The sequence below is a fragment of the Psammomys obesus genome, unplaced genomic scaffold, assembly GCF_907164565.1.
Source record: "Psammomys obesus unplaced genomic scaffold, mPsaObe1.curated_primary_1811, whole genome shotgun sequence".
NCBI classification, from domain to species: domain Eukaryota; kingdom Metazoa; phylum Chordata; class Mammalia; order Rodentia; family Muridae; genus Psammomys; species Psammomys obesus.
Window position 1 is genome coordinate 13091979 of NW_026585686.1, and position 15467 is coordinate 13107445.

General features: G+C 35.3%; 1 protein-coding gene across 5 annotated transcripts in view; it reads left to right on the forward strand.

Moving 5' to 3' along the window:
* The window catches only part of Ptprd (protein tyrosine phosphatase receptor type D), a gene marked incomplete in the record, with an annotated part of 2622804 nt that overhangs the window by 2477518 nt on the left and 129819 nt on the right, over positions 1 to 15467 (forward strand). For all 5 annotated transcript variants that reach the window (XM_055629942.1, XM_055629950.1, XM_055629948.1 and 2 more), the window contains 1 exon segment: positions 7538 to 7650. In XM_055629942.1, the coding sequence (XP_055485917.1) occupies positions 7538 to 7650 (113 nt within the window).

Genomic DNA, 15467 nt, shown 5'->3' on the forward strand with positions numbered 1-15467 from the left:
GTGATCAAACTATAACTACATTTTTCTTGATTCATTTACATATGCTTGAAAAGAAGCAGCTCATTTATAATTTTCCTTAATCTTGCAAGAGGAAGCATCTTATTTAAAGGTTTCATGACTCTGTTAAGAGTTACATTCGCATGTGCACATGTGAGCATCTTCTAATGTGATTGTTGGAAAATGCATACATCCTCGAATGCTAAGTATATTTAGCTAGCCATCTGAAGGCCATGGAACATTTCTGAAATAGAAATGCTTGCTTCAGCACTAAAAACGTTCCTGACTTGAAATTTAAGTAGAACCAACAATGTTGTTCTTGATTATCATGAGGCAGTTGAAGAGGAAATCTGTATTCAATGAATGGTGTCTTTTATAGCTTAGATTCTGAGCAAAGTTAATTATATAATATGTATTTAAGTCCCTCTTAGGTTCTTTCAGGTTATGTATAGATCAGCTGCAGTGACAAAAAAATGAAAATATCATTATTTATACAACTATAATTAAGAAAATATTAATATTTTACTTCCTGTATACAAAAAATGTTTAGAGATATCAATGGCATAAAATAGAAGTGGGTCACATTGACTTGATAATTGCCTTTACCATCTACACCTGCTCACAAAATGGTTGCTTTGGAAACAGCCAGTAGTTATAGATGGCTTGTCATATTAATAAGCTTGTTTTACCCAGCAACTTGAGATTTTTAGACATTTTTCTTAATAATTATTTTGATGTGGAAAAGGGACACTAATTTCTATCACTCTGTTCATTATACTTTTATTTTATTCTGTGAATTTTTATGTCATTGATAGCCAGTGACAAAACTATTACTGAAGCCTGTATAAGGGCCCTAAAGTATATACTTACTGTTAAGAATATTAAACTACAGTTGGTAGATTTATAGTGTTGCAAAATATTTCTTCCTTTGATTTATTCGTAAAGATTTTCATAATGCATTCATCTAATGATTCAACAATATAAATTCAGAAATAAGACGCTAACAAGGCCTAGGAAAACACTGGAATATAAATCAGGAGCCCTGTGGCCAAGGTTAACTTCTGTGGCTGAAGAGCTAGAACGCCTTGCCAACACCTCAAACTTTATCATTTATAAAGAAAATAAATAAACTAGACAAGTGAGCTTCTTAATAATACTATTCCATAATCTGAAAGTATAAAGAGGTAATAGCACTCTATATTTTTCTATTTTATATGTATATGTGTGTATCTAATTGTGATATATAAAGCCAGCTTCCCATTTTCCAGCCACCATTGACAAAATTCACCAGAGGACTAATTTTTCCATAGTCATCTATTCTGCTCAGCTTCCTGTGTAACACTCAGTGATTAGTTCTAATACAGCCTGAGATTATTTATATAAAAAGTAAACATTTTTAAATAAAATATTAGCCTTATTATATGAGAAAAAAATCTCAAGATGATAGTGAATTTTTCTGTATGCCATGGTGTGGGGAAGAAAGTGCAAAATGTGAGGCTAAAGAAATTCATGGCATACTATAAATAGTAATAACATCTGTGGACACAATAGTTTAGGCCAGGAAGAGAGAAATTTCTGTCCATATTTTCCATGATTTAAGAGTGTAAATCATGAGGTAGATGATACAAAACAACTAATTTTAGCTTTTCCAGCTATTCCTAGAGTCTCCTGTTTTATCATCAACATACATGTATTTCTAAATTTCCACAAGGTGTATCATCGCAGCCATTATACCTTGTGGAGAAGTTAGGTCCCTACCCAGTGCAGGATCATTGCTGCTTGACTCTGCCTCCTGTACTACAGCAGTGTACCCCTGCTGGAGTCCCAGTCCTCACTCCATGCCACTCCTCCTATCTTGGTCAATCTTCTCATATTTAATGACTGAGTGCCTTCCTCTCCTCCCTCTACTCAGGCTATCCTAAACGCCCACTTTCTATGACCTTGAAGTTCTAGTTATTAATGATAGAACCTGTTGTGTCTCTATCTATAATTGTCCATTATCTTGACTCTCTTATTTCTTATTGTCTCCCGAGCAACCAGAACAGAGGTACATTGACTACGTGACCAATAATATTAATACATGACATGTCCAATAATATTAAATTTACTTTCCTCCAGCTGTTGATTATATAACTTATTATCAGTTTCATCTTTTATATCTTTTATGACCTAAATTTACCTGATTTACAGGCATTCAAAAGTAGATATTTAAAGAAATATAAATGCATGTAAAGGCTGAATCAGGCATTCCTGTAGGATAAATGTTCTGTTAGTTAACTCTCCATCTTTTCATGTAAAGTCTCAAGCAGCCTTTCTTTTCCACCAAGAGGAGATTTCCTACACCACAGTCTCTGATACCCATTAATGAAAAGTTAGTGAGAAAGGTCAGGTTGTTTGTTTGCTTGCTTGCTTGCTTTATTCAGGGTACTAGATAAACCACTTTACATTTCATAACAAAGAACTAAGCTAACTAAGTGTGCTGTCACTGTCATCCTTCACTGTGTGTTTATACAGATAAATGTGACATTTGTTTTTCTTTCTTTGCTCAGTGGACTGCCTTGTCTCTAGTACCTGTGTCTACAATACCAACATTTTACCTGTTGCCTCCGAGTGAATATTTTTTTCAGATTAATTCTTTCAGGAGAAGGCTATAGTCCCTGAAAAACAGCATGTTTCAATAGTCATCGTATCACCACAGGTGGAAGCACCTATAAGTAGCTGGTGGATGTATTTATAGAAAGAAGCACCACATAAGGAAATGGCCATCTTCTCAATGGCTAGTAATAAAACATTCCTGGGACTTAGCTGAGCTATACAGAAGGGTCATGTACATTGGATTTATAATCACAAGTACTATGTTTTTAAAGACTTAAAATGTGATTCATCTTTTATTATAAAAATAATTTATGATTGCCTTACTTTTCAAGAAGTGTTGAGAAAATTATTTCTGCTACTGTATTTCATTGTGGTGTAATGTTCCAGAGTTCAAAACTTTCCTCTGTTCAACGCTGTTTGCAGAATTTCATATCCTCAAGGAAATTACATACTTCTTAGCTAAAGACTATATTTCTGAAATTCTGTTGTATTTTCATTAAAAATATTAGTTGTTTTCCTGAGTTAGATCTTAAAAATTTAATATCTTCATCATTATACACTTTCTGTACTGATTTTAGCAGCATTTTTTATAAGTAAAAGTGAATGCACCATTGAAACCCATGCATTCTTTATTCAGTGATGTAGTCTCGTGGCCTCCATTTTCTCATGATTAGAGGCCTCTGAACATTTTGATGCACTATTGTTTACTAATATGTATGACTTAGGTGTCTCTGCTTGTGAGCACTACTTTTCAAAACTTGGTTGTCATGGTTACTCTTGTTACCATTGGCCAACTAACATTAAGCCTTTCTTTTTTTCCTTTTTTAATTTTTATCTTTTCTTTCTTTCTTTATTTTGTGCTGCATTAAATGGAGCAGTAAACCTGACAGGTGAGGAATAGAGACTAAACCCCTTCCATACTCAATAGGGAAAGCTAAGATACAGGTAGTCTTGAATTGTTGTTGAGGTGAGGGGGGGGCAGCCTCAGACATCCCACCTAGCAAGTGGAAGCTGGACAGAGCCTACACACAGGTGATAATTTGGATATTAAAATGATGATGAGGTAAATATTTTGACTTTATGAGAAGGAAACAATGTATTGTCTCACAACCTAATTTAGAAAGCCATGAAGCCAGTCTCTGGATTTTGTGTTCAGGGGTAAATTGAGTATTTGTGTGTGTTAATGTGTCTGCAGGTTAGAAATGTGAGTTGTCCTGTAGACCTTTTGTTTTGTTTGTTTGTTTGTACCCCTTAGTGAACCCTCATGAAAAATACAAAATTGTCCTCATGTCACCCAGCCCTGGTTAGCACAACAGTATAATGGCTAAAATATACTTGATGATGCTTCCAGACTGATGTCTACTTTTTAACTTATATACATAGACATGCTAAAATTCAACTAAGAAAAGGATCTTTGAGGTCATCTGCTGTCCTGCTAGCACTATCCTCAGTGACCTTCCGTGTGTAGTGCCAGTGCCAGCAGCTTTGTAATCATTATTCCTTGAGGATTTTCTAGAAATATAAATTCTTATTTCTCACCTGAGAAAACCAAGTCTACAGTCCATGGCATTGACACATCAGCCTGTGTTTTAAAGAGTCCTCATAGCTGTTTTTTTTATTCACTTAAGTTTGATAATTATTCATTGCTGTCTTTAAAATCGCCCTATATTGCCTGACGGCCACACTGAAACACAGTGACAGGAATGTTAAAACCTTCAGGAAGGGGTCTTTGTGGACACCAGGAATATCCATTAATACACCAGAAAAGTACAGATTACTTTGTTTAAGCCAAAATACACAGTACTTTTAACCTACTTCCCATTCCCTGGTTTTATTGTTAACCATGCAGGCATTTTACTGACTATACTTCTTCCTCATTGTACTCACATTGGAGAGTCTGACTAAAACTTAAGACACCATCTTCTTTTTCATCAGTGAAAGAACTAAGAAAACTTTCTATAGCTGATACACAGCCTGATATACTTGAGAACATAATTAGAGACACTGAAACAGTAAAGTCTTTCTGTTAAATATTTCTACTTTCTTTAAATATTAAGAGTAGAGCTTTCATAAAAGGTGTTACATTCAAAACCTCCTTCCCGACAATGAATACAATCTTCCAAACAAACTCAGTTTTCTCTGAAATCCTACCTTAATGGCCATGTAAAAGGGAAATGAAAATAGCATTATATTTTTACCATTGTGGAATGTCATGACATCTTTAGTTTTCCTTTAACTGCACAATTTCTTTATATGGTAGATAGTTGTCATTTTAAGAAATAATCTGGAAGTAGAATTTGATATCCTTAATAGGAAAACTCTAATGTTTCTGGCCATTGATCTATGTAGTTTTCTAATTGAAAATGAAATAATGGGACCTTGGAACATTTATTACAAAATGCTATGCCCCACATTCATTCTAGGCCTGGTGTAGGCTATTCCATCCTCTTCATAATTTAGGATAGTAAATCTTAAATAAAATTGAACTACTTATAATGGTTCCTGATGATAACCAATACTGTTTCTTCTAACTCTTTCTTAAACATTCTTTGTGTGTTTGAAAAGCTCCAATTCTAATAAGTAAGTGTCTACCAGTAGTATCATTATAGGCAGCCACAATCATACCTTTTTTTTTCAGCAGAACAAAGCTATAAGAGTCTTTGATCTTGGGGGATCTCATTTGAGCAGACAAAGTAAAAGAGAAATTAGCTATTACATGACCAGAAGCCTCTTTCAATCCTTCATGAACAGAAATTACATAGAACGGACAATTTATAAGTAATTTTAATCCCTTACTATGATCTTTCTAAGGCTTCTATCCTAACAAATGGTATCATTTCCAAATTTCCCACTTCAAAAAAAACAAACAAAAAAAAAACCAAAAAAAAACCCAAAAAGGCTGAATTTCCTTACAAAATGTTCCCTCAGCATAGCCAGTGTCACTCAGCCTGTCCTCTGGGAAAAAGAAGATAAGGAAGCTGTTCAACGGTTCTCTCAAGAGTGAAACAATTTTTTTTTTGCCTAGATATTTCTAATTCTGCTTTCCACACCGTTGAATGAATAGCAGTAGAATCACTTTGGAAAGGAAAAAAAAAATATGCAGGTTTTCATCATTGGGTCTGGCACATCAATAGAGAAGTATACATGTGGCTACTTACCCATAAAGACCCAAGCCTGGGGAAAGCCCTGTTGTGTGACATGAAAAGACCAGCTGTAGGCTTCCTCTGAGACTGACTGGTTAGCTGAAGTCTTTGACATTCATTAAGCTATTGAAATTCTGCATCTTCAATGATAAAATTAGTATGTTGATATTATGAGGCTGAGACCCATTGCATTTGCTACTCTGAAATTGATTATCAAGTCATTCTTCTCACATGGTTTATAAGCCCCTGTCTTTTCTTTTTTTTTCATTACTCTCCCTTATCTTTCACCAATTCTCATCATTTTCAGTTTTTATTCCATATAACTTGAGGTGCCAGTACCTTGGGCACAGTTCAGAATTACCACTCTCTTCAGATTGACAATGTAAATTGGCTTGGCAGTACCTTCTATCCTAAGGCTCTCTCTGACATATTTAGGTAGGAAAATGAAGTCCCAGGATAGGATATTCCAAGGTACTTAGAAAGCAGGGTGCCTAATAGGCGCCATCCAAGAAAATTCATTGCATCAAGAATAGTTCACCAGTGCATTGCACTTGAGAAAGGCAAGTACACATCCTCTTTGTCTCAGTCTTCCCTTCATCCCCTGATTGTTGTTATTTTGAATACATGAGCAAAGATGAAAGCCAGGGTTTTCTGACTAACATGGATATTCCAGGAGCAATGCTTGCAGGTCATCTTTACCACAGTCATATGAAAAGATACAGGAGTACCTAAACACATTGAAAACACCGTTCCCAAAATAAGAGTGCATTTGCTTTGAGCAAGAATGAGATGCTATAACATTGACTATAACATAGAGACTGCTAAAATCAATGTTTGGAAAAGGGCAATCTGAAAAAATGCTTCCATTTGCTACTTGGGGTTTTCATGTAACTCTCTTAAAGAAGTTATTTGGATTTGGAAGAAAATGGATAAATTTATTAAAAAAAAACAACAACATTTCTGACTTGAAAATTTGTTTAAATTCCATTATGGCAGTTTAAAAAAGTAAATCTAAGTAAGTCAGCACTGAAACAGAAAAAGGTGAATTATGTAAAGAATAATATTTATAGAAAAAAAAACTGTTGAGGGGTTTTGAGTAGTGATTAGGGGAGTTGGCAGTTGTATGAAATAAATTAATTTTTTCTTGTCTTTCTGTGATTGACTAACATTAAGAAAATATTCAAAATTGTTATGTAACACCACAGTACCTATCTACAACTATCATTCTTCCTTTCAATTTCAGAAGGACAGGAGACATTTGTCTTTTGTAGTCTCAACTCTCCTTTTAGGCATTAGGATAACAATATTTTAGAGATGCATTTACTGCCCTTACCCTCAATAGATCTGCATTTTGTAGCCACTAGTTATATATTCTTTAAAGGAGAAAGTAGGGAGAGTAGATTGAATTGTTCACTTTGAGGTCAGGCAGTTTTACTGTTGTCTACTAGAGGCATACAATTTTATTCAATACTAATATACATGAGGATTTCTGAGCAAGAGTCTGAAAGCATCTTAACGGTGCCACTTGCAAACCCAAAGACAAACGACCTGAATTAAGTATTTATTCCCATAACGGAAGAGGAATTTGAGATCCACATTGACAGAATTTGTGCATCTGAGGAACCCCTGTAGGCTAACAGAAGAGCACTTGAACAAGGTCACAAAGCTTTTTAGCAATAAAGCTGTCCAAGAACACTGAAACTAAAACTTTGAGGAAAGAATGAAATAAGGTGTAGTTTGTTGGTCAGTTCTTTGTTTATTTTACCTGTCTTAGGTCTTAAATTTTAATTTCCCCCCCATAGGAAGAGGGCAGAGTCGGAGTCCAGAAAGAGCAGCTTACCAAACAGTAAGGAGGTCCCTTCACACCACCCAACAGATCCAGTTGAGTTAAGGCGCCTTAACTTTCAAACTCCAGGTAAGTGGCCACAGCATCTGTCACAGTGCCATAGTCCAGTTGGCATTGTCCTGAGAAATGATGTGTCACTTAGTTTTGAACCACTTTGTCCATCGTAGTCCTTTGCTTTTCTATTGTTGAAGTTTACTTATGTGTCCAACAGAGAGGAATTTTTGGACTTTGTGAAATCAGAAGTGGAATGCTGAAAAGAGAGATGTATGATTTGTCTTAGTCTTTAGAAAAGTATCTATCATTTTAATGGGAATGACACAATTTATTTATGTTCTGTGATTCCAGTCTGATTTCTCATTTTATAAAGTAAATGCATGAGTAAATAGATGAATATGGAAATTGTTCTCATAGAGATCTTTATTTCATACTTTGCTCTCTGTGTTTATGGTACTATGAAAGAAGAATGTAGGAAGAGAAGCGAGGAAGAAAGGAAAGACAAGGGAGATAAATAGAAAGAAAGGATGGATGAATGAATGAACAATTTCATGTCGTTTAAAAATTTAATTATACTAAATTTCACTGACCAATTTAGGTTTCATGCTAGAGACATTTGAATGAGTTGAGATAGAAAAAGTATACGTTTTTTCTTAAACTAAAGAATATTAAGTGCTTCAACAGAGAAAAAAAAATACTATTCTGATAAGGAATAGTTTTACAATAATATTACTTCAAGACTAGATCTACTCTGCTTTCTTCTGACCAAACTGTTTATGTCAAGCAAATGCCAAATATCAAATGGTAGAGAGACCTAAAAAACATCACATGGAGCAGTTCTAGTGTAACACCTTCCCATAGTGAATAAGTCAAAACATTGATCTAAAAAGCCTTTGGGATTAAAATTTGCTTTTAGCAATATACCCCACACTTCTGGCAAATGTCTTTTGTTTCTAATTAATGCCTGAATGCTCTAACTCCCAGTGTGATAGAGTGTAGGTATTAAACTGTACATTCCCAATGAAATGTGAGAATACTTGACTTATTTTCATCATTTTTTTTTTTTGCATATAGATGAACACAGTAAATACTAACTCTTCAAATGAAAGAGCTATTTCACATTTTCAAGGTGGCTATACAATCATCACAAATGTTGAGTTGTTTAAAATTTTGATTTAAATGGGGTTATGCTTCTTTAAATTTGCCTTTTTTAAGGCAACCATATGCCTTCATAACCATAAAATCAAGTCTCCTGCATACACTTTTTATATGACTGATGAATGTAGACTGAACTTGTCCATGATGGATAAGTGGATTTGTGTTGATTTCCAGGGTCACTGTAGTCCCCTCTGTGCCCCATGTTGAGCCTCCCTCACGGTGCTCTTTCAAGGCAATCTAATAAAAAAATGGGGGGAGGGAGCAAATAAGTACAGTAACTTTTTCATTGCTTCATTTTAAAATGGAAGTATACCGACTTCATCAGGATATATCCAGAATACATTTTTTAGTGATGGATCCAGCAATTCATTTATTTTCTCTGTACCCAACTCAATCCCAAGAGGAACCCCAAAGCTACAACACTGTAGGCCAAATTCTTCCTTACATCATATTCCTTATTTCCAGTAATCCACTGAGGAAAGGGATTTCTCTCTGAGGCTGCTGTGCACTGTTTCTGTGTGAAATGTGATCTGTGCTGAAAGCAAGGTTGGCCTTCTAACAGACATGGAATCACAATGCACCATTTAATAAGTGGGCAAATGTCAACAAGAGAAGTGCATGTGAGTGCCATCGCTCTACTCCCATTGCCCAACATCATTCCTTCAGAAGAACAAAGCACGACAGGGAACCGTTTGTCAAGGATGACTTGGCAACAGGTACAGGTGATAATGAGAAAGAAAATAACAGAGCCTCTTTCAAAAGACCCCATCTTCAAGTACATTTCACTTCTGTGGATGCTTTTTACAAATGTAGCAAACCCATTTTTTTTTTTTTTTGAGACAGGGTTTCTCTGTGTAGCTTTTACTGTCATGGACTCACTTTGTAGACCAGGCTGGCCTTGAACTCACAGTGATCTGCCCACCTCTGCCTCCCTGAGTGCCGGGATTAAAGCCTGTGCTCCCATGTCCAGCTCCAAAACTTCTGTTAAGAAAGTATTTTCTTAATGCATGTGGAACTGTTGTATCCACTTACAGGAAAAGTGTGTCATGGGTTGCAGTTGAAGTATCATTGCTATATCACGAAAGAATTTACTGAATTAATAAATAGAGACTTAAGTGTATATATGGTATACACTTAAATGATATTAGGTATCATTTAACTAGAGTCCCCCTTATTACTAAATGGACAGTTGTATAAAGTGGAAAAATGTTATAAAGAGGAAGGAGTGAAATGTAGTAAAGGAAGAGGACAGAAAAAAAGACTACTCTGCCCTACCCAACAAAGCTCCTCCTGTAAGACCTGTCCTTTGCTTTAGCATGAAGAAACAATTCAGTTAAGCCTGATTTGCTTCTGAAATAACATCTTTTCCTCCCAGGCTGTATAAAATGGGCTGCTGTCCTAACAACTGGACATTTACAAATGAAGTAGACTGAACTGTTAATGTTAAATATGTAGAGATATGGACACTTGCTTCAACCGATATGAATTCCTACCAGTGTATCCAGTTGCCTTAGAAACATAACAGAGTGTAAGAGCAGAAGGTGGGGCTGATAACAGAGTAACCATCTACACTCTTTTCTCTCTTCTTTTTCAAGAATCAATGATTTTATCGGGTAACAAACCAAAGTGATCCTTAGATTTTGTTGGTGCTGTGATTCTACATATTTTTTATTTAATTTTTTTATATTTCATTATGTGAAATATGTTTTATGTGTATCACGCCTATTATTCTGTAAATACTTACTCCCAAACAACATTAACAGTTGAGGATATTTATTAATGACATGCATAAGTAGAAAATTAATAGCCCATGTCTTCATTCCTAAAAATATGACATTCAGTGAAATAAGAAAACTGTGATTTATATACCAAAGACCTACCCCAGAACATCCCCAAGAGAGCAGGCGATGCCACATGTGACAGGTAGTTAGGAATGAGAAAGTAGCCAGCCAACACTGCATGTTGGCTGTGCATCAGCTGTGCAGAACAGAGGAAGGCATGTCGTTAAGTCCTCTGATGCTATTCTAAATTTCCTTTAAATTTTTGTAAGTGAAATACAAGTTGCATTTTAAGTTAGAAAGTCTACAGTTAAGTTTTTTTTTTTTTTTTTTCAAATTTGGCAGATGTTTCAATTGTCACTTGACACTATTCTGACAGTTTAACTGTATCACAGACAAATTTTGATCACAGGCAATTAAGAATTCAGTCCACTGTTGTTCAGCTATGGCATAATTTTCTGTTAGCATACTTGTGAAATTTTGTTGTTAAACTAGGTGCAAGCTCTTCTCATTGTCAGTATCTTCCACAGCTGTGTATTTATGTCTTAGCTAAAGTTCACAGTGCAGTATTTAGACACATTTGGGAAAACTTCAGCTACCTAATGCTTTCAGATAATTACAGATTACATTAATGGCTCCTCAGTTATTGGTGTTCTGAGATAGACAGCATTATTATGGGATTGGCAGTTAGGTATATTAGTCTCCTCCCCTCAGCAGAGTAGGTTGGCAGGATTATATTAAAATTATTAACCCCTAGACAATTTTTACAAATCTTAAAGTTTTGTGGAAAAGGGAAAATGATTCTATTATAAAAGAAGCTTTTACAGCCTTAGGACCACTAAGGTAGCTCGACAGGTAAGTGCTTTTCCTTCCAAAGCAGGCAACCCAAGTTCCATCCCCAGCACTCATAGGAGGGAACCTTCCCATGGACACATACACACAATATAAATAGATTAGTTAATAAAAATGGGAATGTTTATTAAGCCTCACGTGCCTTTTCCTAGAGGAAGTGCTGTGTGAGTGAGGGATGGTTGGCAGGTAGGCTGTGAATCAGGCAAAAGTGAACTCTGTTAGCCGGCACTGCAAAGAAATAGTTCTCTTTTGAAATTCTTTTGTATGCCTTCTCTGTATACATTGTTTATAGTTATAAAAGCAAAACATATTTCTAAGGGAGGGACTTTCAGAAAGTTAAAAATCATGCTTGCATTGGATGTAGGTTTTGCCTAGACTATTCACTGTTATCATTTCAATTTTCTATATGTCTAGACTTTGTGATAATTTTGAGTTGAGAAACAGTCAAACAAAGGCATTTTCGAATAATACACTTTATCTCATAAATATCAATTCTTCTTTTTATCGTATATAAAATAAAAAGAAAAGAGTTTTGATCACCACTCTGCTCTTACATGTCAGTCTGCCTCCGAAGATTCTGCACATGCCTTTCTGAACTTCAGTTTGTGTGAAGTCCTCTAAAAGAAAATATGCAGTAGGTGTGTAGAGAGGTGACCATATACACTTTTTTCTGCTTTTTTATTTTCAAGAGATTCTTAGTGTTTAAGAAATAAATCTCTTACACAGAAAGGTTTCAGATCAAAACTAAGACATTTTAAAAAGTGAAATGCTATGATTTTATTCAAAGTTGTTTAACGTCATTATTAATTAGGTTCCAACTTTGTGATGTCAATGGGGGCCTTTTCCAAGATATAATATTATTTTTTGTTCTCCTTTTTTGCAATTCACAATGTTGATCTCATTCTATTTTGCAGATTTCAACATGTGTTAAGCCCTTCCCTGTTCATGGACTCTGCCATTCATGTCTTGCAGATCTTTTCACACCATTGTCACAATCTCTGCATGTCAGATGCGAGGAAATATGACAGCTGAGGCATTTATCTTTCTGATGATAATTAGCAGTTACAGATTTTTAAAAATGTTTTAAAATTTGTTGGCTGATGTCTTTCCCTCTCTAGTCCAGGGTTGGTAGAAAAGAGGAAAAGTGAGTAAGATATAGGACATTGTGAAAAGATAGTAATGTATAAGAAAACATAAAACGATTGTGTTCATATTTGTGCATCTTCGCAGCAAAGCAAACCGAGTTCACTGTTTTAGAGAAGAATGTGTTCTGTCTAGTACAAAGAGAAGTAAAGGATGGGCAACGAAGAGTATGGGACATGCTACCAGCCACCACCAACATCACTGGTTCCTTCTGCTGGCCCTGCTCTGCCCTCCCCTTACAAAGTTGCTCAACAGAACAAAAAGACTCTCAGGAAAGCCACAAGAACTGTAAAGCAGAGATGGTAGCTCTCAAAGCCTCCATTCAGGATAGGGCTGACTTTACTGTGTTTTGCCAGAAAGAAAATGTGGCCTGTAGGTGATAGATGGCCTGTGAAAAACAAACATAAACGCTCATAAAAAGTTAATGTTTCAGGAATTGTGATGTCAGCAGCAGTCTGCCTGCACAGTAGCCAAACTGATTTTGAGTGTTTGTGCTATAGCTTCCCTCATCCACTGGTGTTAGTGATTGCATCAGTGCTGATAAAACCCACATTTATATGTACATTTTTATTATCTTCATGCTGTACTCTAAGTAAATATATGCACACTAACTAACAAGAGATCATTTATTCCTGGTATTTTATATAGGTAAAACTCTGACTCATAGAATCAAAATGGCAAATTTTGGATATAAAGGAACATAGTTTTTGTTCAAATCTCTCATTCTGAGAAATTCTACAAAAAATAAGATGAAATTTAAGTCTATCATTCAATGCGTACCTGAGAAATATTCCTGAAGAATATTTTATTAATTGTATTACTAACATAATTGACTTAGATTGTTGTCGTTTCTCCCTAGAAGTGATTATATCTTATATAGCATGATATATAAGATATATAAGATATAAGATATATTTTTTCTTTATATCTTACTTATTATTAGTTACAAAATACATTTATGAACATAGTGTTTTTATTACCTCACTTTAAAGTAGTATTTTCAAGAAAATGAAGTTCTCTTAATGGTTGCTATGTCAGATACACTTATAACAAGGTCATTGATTTGAGAAACATGATCTTATCTTTGGTTCATACCTACCACATCTTTTTCTTGCTTTTATCATAAATAGTTGTCAGGCAAACCCTAACATATGGTTGAGACATTGTAAGCACACATGTTCGGTGACAGCAAAAATCATGTGTCCTCACTAATACTGGCCACAAAAGCTATACTTAGCAAACTTACAGAATTTCTACAGGAATTTAATATAAGGATTTAACAATTATGAAAGTAAATAAAGCAAGTGTGAGTTGAGTATTCATTATATAAAACACTAGGAACCAAAATATTTTAAAATTGAATTTTTCTATTTAGTGTGTTTGTATAACAGACAAGAACTTTCTATGTATGTGTTTGTTTGTTTGTTTGTTTGTTTGTTTTAAAACTGGCTATTGAACCCAGATCTTCCTGCATGCTAAGCAAGTGTTCTGCCACTGAGTCAGAACCCCTAACTTTCTTTTAAATATTTGTATATATAAACTTATATATCTTTGGGATGGAACCCAAGTCTAAATGTTGTTTCTGTTTCATAGACAACATATGTAGCTAGAAAGTAATTTTTTTCATTCTTTTTTTTACTTTTATTCTTTTTAAAAATTTTTATTAATTACACTTTATTCACTTTGTATCCCCGCTGAAGTTCCCTCCCTCCTCCCCTCCCAATCACTTTTTCCTCCTCCTCCACACATGCCCCTCCCCAAGTCCAGTGATAGGGAAGGTCTTCTTTTCTGTCCTTCTGATCCTAGTCTATTAGGTCTCATCAGGAGTGGCTGCATTGTCTTCCTCTATGGCCTGGTAAGGCTGATCCCCCCTCAGGGGGAGGTGATCAAAGAATAGGCCAATCAGTTCATATCAGAGACAGTCTCTGTTCCCATTACTATGGAACCCACTTCGATACTGAACTGCCATGGGCTACATCTGTGCAGGGGTTCTAGGTCATTTCTATGCATGGTACTTGGAATATCAGTCTCTGGAAAGACCCCTGTGCTCAGATTTTCGGTTCTGTTGCTTTCCTTGTGGAGCTCCTGTCCTCTCCATATCTTACTATTTCTCACTTCTTAGAAACTAATTTTATATGGTATTTCGGTATACCTCTATTTCTACTGCCACCTATCATATTAGTTTAGATGTGGAGTTTTCCACTGATGCATCAAATCAAGGTCAAGATAGTTTGAATACTAGAGATTTTAAGTTTGGTGTTTTGGGATTGGAAACACTGAGACTCTTTTTAATGAACATCTGTGTAGGGATAATTTAGTTTTTTGAAGCCTGCCATAAGTGATGGTACACTGTAAGAACACTTTAAAAGCAAAAGCACCTTTATATTTTTAAATAATGTTTTGCCAAGTTGCACTGCAGTTTTTTTAAAAATTTGAGCTTATATTATTCACAGTTTTAGGGAATCTGTGGATGTTAACAAAAGGAATCTTCAGTGTATTCATTGAAGACCTGAGCCTAAATACTCTTTCCCTGACCCACCCTAAAACCAGGCTGAATTCAGGGTTCTAAGATGTGTTAATTAGCACACTGTTTTTAGAGTAGGGTGGTTTATGATAATTGTGGTACTCCGGAGCTTGGTGTACATATCACCACCTAGATTGAAGCAACACTCTTTAATCTTAATTCTCACAAATTAAACAAAGGGAAGAGTTTGTTCTTTTATGCAGAGGTCACAATCTAGTAGGCCAAATGAGACTTTAAGTTCTTACTGTCGGGGTCCCTGCAAGTTCCAGTTTCTTTTTCTTTCTTTCTTTCTTTCTCTCTCTTTCTTTCTTTCTTTCTTTCTTTCTTTCTTTCTTTCTTTCTTTCTTTCTATTTTTTGGCATATCGAAGTACAGTACAATTTGGGGAAAAAAAGTTTTCTGGTAACAATTACTCTGATCCTAGTGCAGAAGAAAGCA